Here is a 6,133-nt window from a genome sequence, read left to right on the forward strand (position 1 = left end):
TTCGGTCACCTCCAGGCTTCCTTCTACTTCTTCCTTTTTCCACCACCCGCCACTCGCGCCAAATTTTCTCCGTGCACACAAACACACAGTCAACCAGCCACATCAGCATTCCTTTTCGTCGTCGTCCTCTTTTTTCTTCTACATTGAAGTCCGAAATCACCACAATTACCCCTCACTTAAGAGCGTTGTTTCGGTCAAACAATGTCTACAACATGACAAAAAAAAAAAAAAAACTTGTCCACAAATTATATTACAGTTTACACATTTGACACTTGGTTCGTTCAAACTTTTGGTTTCTCCCACACACAAACATATGCAAAGTAATTGATTCAACAACCTTGTCATACGCACGTTACACTCATAAGAAAAAAAAACTGTTTTGACTATTGTACACAATGCATCGCTACAAAGAATAATAATAAAGTTGAAATTCTTATTTAACAGACATGCGACTCATATAATCGGCACCCACATTTTCACAGCCCTTGATATATTCGACTGTAAAGTCGTACTCCATGAGCGTCAAGCTCCAACGTAGCACACGGCTGTTGATGTGCTTTGCAGAGTTTATGTACAATAAAGGCTGATGGTCGCTTTGCAGAATGAATGGCTTCCCGTACAAGTACACATAAAATTTTTTAACTGCCCATATCAGTGCCAGGCCTTCTCGCTCTATCGTTGAATAGCCGGCTTCACGAGGTAGCAGTTTACGACTCGCGTAAGCTACAGGATGGAGTATTCCATTATGCCGCTGCATGAGAACCGCCCCCACGCTTGTGGATGACGCGTCCGTACTAAGCACGAAAGATTCAGAAAAGTCTGGTGCCCTTAAGATGGGTCGGCTCGACAGTACTTCTTTCAGTTTCTCAAAAGCGTGTTGTTCCCTTCTCCCCCAACTCACTTTGTTCGGGGCCCTTTTTCGTGTCAACTCCGTTAGCGGTTGTGAAATTTCAGAATATTGCGGAACGAAATCTCTGTAGTAGCCTGTCAGGCCAAGAAACGAGCGGACGCCCTTTTTTGTCTCGGGTGGCTCGGCAACTTGAATCTTTTTTGGCGTCTCCATTTGCGGTCGCAGGAGGTTATGTCCAATGATGTGACCGAGGAACCTGACTGATGCAAAGCCGACTTCGCTCTTCGTTGGCCGTATCGTCAAACCAGCATCTCTCACCCGCTGAAAGAATGACTTGAGTGTTTCCAGGTGCTCTTCCCAGTTTTCTGTGGCGATGAGGACGTCGTCAAAATAGTGGTAGATGTTTGGCAGGCCTTGGACCACCTTCCTCATGAGCCGGGTAAACACCGCCGGTGCAGTCTTGATCCCAAAAGGCATAAATCGAAACTGGAAAAGTCCCGAAGCCGTAGGGAAAGCTGTCATTTGCTTTGACCCTTCGTGCATCGGCACCTGCCAATAACCTTTCGACAAGTCGAACTTTGAGAAGTATCGGCTGCTTCCCAACTTAGCGAACATCATGTCCACCCTTGGGATAGGTTCATTGTCGGGGACGAGGACCTTGTTCAATTGCCTGAAATCAATGCAGAGCCGCATTGATTCATCCTTTTTCTTTACCACCACTATGGGAGATTGGTAGGGCGATTCGGAGGGTTCAATTATGCCCCGCTGTAACATTTCTTGGACTTCCTCCTGCACCGCTTCTTGGATAGCGAACGGTATCGGGTATTGTTGTACTCGAATAGGAATGTCGGTGGTGGTCTTCAGTTTGCACTCCACCAGGCAGGTCTTTCCTGGGACATCTGTGAAGCTTTCCTTGTGCGCAGCCAAGAGGATAGACACCTGCGCTTGTTGAGAAGCTGTTAGGTCGTTCGAGACTTTCACATCCTTGTGAGTTTCTTTCTTGTGGAGTGTCACAGAAGGTATGTCCTCTTCCTCTACTTCCTCGTGCTGGACCGCGACTGAGGCATGCTGCGGTGGTTGGTTAGAAACCGGTCTCTCTTCGTACTTTTTCAGCATGTTAATATGGAATAGACTACTTCTTGTTCCCAGATCAATGACGTAGTCGATGTCATTTCTTCTCTCCAAAACCTTGAAAAGGCCCTTCCAGGTCAGGATCAGCTTGTTGTTCTCGGAGGGGAGAAGAAGTAGAACCTTGTCTCCAACAGCTAGCTGGCGCACTCTCGTCTTCTTGTCGTAGTACTTCCTCTGTACTATCTTCGCCTTTCTGAGCTGCTCCTGTGCTATCCGGCAAGTGTCTTCTAAGCGCTGTCGGAGCTCGACCATGTAGCCGTAAGAGGTCTTCGTGTTTTCGTCAAGGTGCTCTCCTGTCCAGATTTCCTTTAATATGGCCATCGGTCCTCGGACGTACCTGCCATACAGGAGATCAAATGGTGCAAACCCAACACTGGCCTGCGGCACTTCGCGATACGCGAATAGTAGTGGTGCCAAGTATCGGTCCCATCTTTTCGGGCTCTCTTGACACATTCGTCGTATCATTTGTTTTAGTGTGCCATTAAACCGTTCCACAAGGCCGTTGGCCATGGGATGATACGGCGTGGTTGGCATCTGCTTAAACGAGAGGAGACGACTAAACTCCTTCATGAGTCCGGATGTGAATGATTTGCCCCGATCGCTGATGATTTCTCTAGGAAATCCCACGCGTGAAAACATCTCGAGGAGAGCTTCCGCAATCCTCTCCGTCTCGATGCTTGGTAGGGCAACTGCATCAGGATAGCGGGTCGCGTAGTCCACCATGGTTAGTACGTAACGGTTGCCCTTCTCTGAGGTTGGTGACAGTGGTCCCACGATGTCAATTGCTACCCGTTGAAAAGGCGTCTCGATCACGGGCATGTTTCCCAAAGGCACGCGGCCTACCAAGTGTTTTGGAACGGTTCTTTGGCAGATGTCGCATGATTTCACAAACCGCGTGACGTCCCCTTGTACCCCTGGCCAGTAAAACTCTTCAAGCACTCGATCTGTCGTTCTTTTGATTCCTTGATGTCCAGATAGTATTCCTTCGTGTGCCATTTTTAGAACGAATGTTCGGAGGCCAGTTGGGACAACGAGTTGTTCCATTTCTTTTTGCGATGGAAGTCGGTACCGTCGAAAAAGAATCCCGTTCATCAGCACGAAGTCGATGTCGGCTGATCTTGAGGCAACCTTGCTTCCCACTGCTTCAAAGCATCTTTGGAGTGTAGCATCTTGCTTTTGCTTGGCGCTTAGCTCCGCCGGGTTGATGTCCAGTGGATTTATTTCTGCAACTGGTAGCCCAGCAGTTGTCGCCGAGGTTCGCATCGTTACGACACTAGCCTGAAGCTCGCCTTTCTGCTCTCCGGAGCTCGGTGAGGAGGTCGTCCCTGTCCAAATTCGTTGGTTGCCCAAGATTTTGTCTTCTTCTTGGGGCTTTTCTTGCAGGGGAAGAAATTTCTGGTCTGCTCTCCACTTGACATCAGGAGCAGAAGCATCCCGTACGCCATCGATGTTGCCCAAGACGACATCATACAGCGGGCTTTCCATGCAGGTTGCTCTTACTGTGCCCGTGAAATAAGGAGAGTCGATGTCCACTTCCGCTTCAGGTAGGCATCGAACTGTCCGGTCGAGAAGGTAGATCGATCGACTCCTTCCTGTCAGTTTGTCATCAGGAACCAGAGATCGCTTTACGATGACCGAGTTGCATCCTGAATCACGCAGTACAATGACAGGCTGTCTTTCAAGCAGTCCTTCAGCCGTTGGCATGCCATCTGTTTGAACATCGATTCTTCGTTCATCCTGCTCTGCTTTCACATTTCTTTTAAGGGAATGAATGTCCAAACCAACTTTCCCTGGCTCATTCTGTGGCGCCAGGGAACACGATGCTTGTCCACCCGCGTCTGTCTTGTTAGGGCAAGACTCTGCTTTATGCCCGGTTTTGCGACATTTCCAGCAAACAGTCAACTTTGGGTTGGATCCTCTTGACTTGGACCAACAGTCTGCTGCACGATGACCTTGTTTGTTGCAAAAGAAACAGGCGGGTCTCCCCGTTGCATCTGGAGGTTTAGAAATCTTCGCTTTCCCCAGTGGCTTCGCCTCTTGTTCCTTATTTGTTCTGCCAAGATGGACTAGTCCTTGAGCTTCAAGATAATGATCGGCAGCTTCCGCCAACTTGTCAAGTCCTTGGCAGCCTCTTTCCCTTAAAAAGATGGTCAGTTTTTCGTGACATCTCTTGAGAAACTGCTCTGACACTATTTTGTCCCGGAGTGCGTCGTAGGTACGCTCCGTTTTGGCCATTTCTTGCCAATGGTCAAAATATCCCAACAGACGACCAGTAAACTGTCTGCCTGTTTCTGCCTCCTCTGGTCTTGCCTCTCTGAACTTGGCGCGGTACCCTTCTTCCGTATACCGAAATCGTTGGAGAAGAGTCTGCTTAAGCACAGTGTAGTTTGTAGCAGCGTCAGCAGCCATGCGTCCGACTACACTTAATGCCTCCCCTGTCAAGCATAGACTCAGGGACAAGGCCCATTTATCCTGTGGCCACTCTTGGCACGTTGCCACCCGCTCGAATCGTTGGATGTAGGCGTCAAGCTCGTCGCGTTTCTCATTGAAAACGGGGATAAGCTTGTGTGGGCTCCGGTACCCCTGTACAAAGCCAGCAGGTGTACCCGCACCAGACTCATTCGGAATTCCCTCTACTGCACTTTCTCGTCGCTCCTGTAAACGTAATTGGAGCTCCAGTACCGCACGTTCTGCTTCTACGCGCGCACGAGTATGGTCATCCGCGTCTAAGCGAGCCCGAGCAAGGGCTTCTGCTTCTTTAGTAGCCTCGCGTTCTGCTGTACGCTGGTCCCTCTCGCGCACTCGCTCTTCATCCATCCATTGTTTCAAAGCTGCCCCAGACAACCCCAACTCCTGGCCAACCTTCATTAATTTCTCGGTATCCATTCTCAGCCGTCGCACCGTTTCGCAAGGTGAAGCTCTTTAGGGTGTCAGTTAAGAGCAAGGTCCTGTCGCGGACGCCAGCTATGTAGTGGACCGCGTTCACGCTTGCGTGGATGTGCGACGCGAAGAGCATGGACAAAGAGACGACATCTTTGGGCCAGTACGAAAATATATTACAGCGTTAAACACTAGAGAATGAGAAAAATCAAAAAAATTAATTATGGGAAAATCTAACACTTAAAGGGTAATTAAAGAGGAGTACTTCACATAGTCCGTGAAGCGGGTCTGAGTTCTGATCATGGTTGACACGCCGAAGTCTTGATGCCAGGTAGATTGGCGCGTTGGGGCTGGGTAGTGGACGACGGGGTGGCTTGAAGAGTGTGGCCTGAAGTAGCGGCAGGGCAGCCTCGGAGGCCCGCTGACCAGGCCTGTGTTTGTGGACGACGAACTGAAGCCGTGCCGACCACGCCTATAGTTGCTGGTCGGTTTTTTCGTCCACCAGATCCTGCTCGCTTGTCCTGTTCGGTCACCTCCAGGCTTCCTTCTACTTCTTCCTTTTTCCACCACCCGCCACTCGCGCCCAATTTTCTCCGTGCACACAAACACACAGTCAACCAGCCACATCAGCATTCCTTTTCGTCGTCGTCCTCTTTTTTCTTCTACATTGAAGTCCGAAATCACCACAATGGTACAATTGGCGGTGCGTATGCAAAAATTTGTGGGAAACGCCCCCTTTTTGGCTGATTTTGGCATCTCAAGCAACCTTTGAAGATGATAACTAAATAAATTCTGGGCCGCTTCAAAAGCACTCGGGCATATGCGTCATAGACCTAGAGCAGAATCCTTATAATGAATATTAGACTGCTGAGTGTCCCCATTGATGGTACAATTGTCGGCGCGTATGCCAAAATTTGTGGGAAACGCCCCCATTTTGGCTGATTTTGGCATCTGAAGCAACCTTTGGAGAGTGATTACTAAATAAATTCCGGGCCGCTTCAAAAGCACTCGGGCATATGCGTCATAGACCTAGAGCAGATTCCTTATAATGAATTATAGACTGCTGAGTGTCGCCATTGATGGTACAAGTGGCGGTGCGTATGCCAAAATTTGTGGGAAACGCCCCCTTTTTGGCTGATTTTGGCGTCAGAAGCAACCTTTGCAGAGCGATAACTAAATAAATTCTGGGCCGCTTCAAAAGCACTCGGGAATATGCGTCATAGACCTAGAGCAGATTCCTTATAATTAATATTAGACTGCTGAGTGTCGCCA

General features: G+C 49.0%; 1 protein-coding gene across 1 annotated transcript; it reads right to left on the bottom strand.

The window, feature by feature from the left end:
• Positions 1-433: 433 nt before the first annotated feature.
• On the bottom strand, positions 434-4,867 carry LOC120848171. The gene is made up of 2 exons (XM_042293650.1): positions 1,646-4,867; positions 434-610 (listed from the first exon to the last, which is right to left on the bottom strand). The coding sequence occupies exons 1-2, from the start codon at positions 4,865-4,867 to the stop codon at positions 434-436; spliced, it is 3,399 nt and encodes a 1,132-aa protein (XP_042149584.1).
• Positions 4,868-6,133: the final 1,266 nt, after the last annotated feature.

Source organism: Ixodes scapularis, unplaced genomic scaffold (assembly GCF_016920785.2).
Source record: "Ixodes scapularis isolate PalLabHiFi unplaced genomic scaffold, ASM1692078v2 PGA_scaffold4__175_contigs__length_147842914, whole genome shotgun sequence".
Taxonomy (NCBI): Eukaryota; Metazoa; Arthropoda; class Arachnida; order Ixodida; family Ixodidae; genus Ixodes; species Ixodes scapularis.

Coding starts and splice junctions, on each gene's coding strand:
- LOC120848171 (XM_042293650.1), bottom strand. CDS start 4,867: ATGGATACCGAGAAATTAATGAAGGTTGGCCAGGAGTTGGGGTTGTCT. Junction 611..1,645: donor CGTTCGCTATCCAAGAAGCG/GTGCAGGAGGAA, acceptor TTGTACGGGAAG/CCATTCATTCTGCAAAGCGA.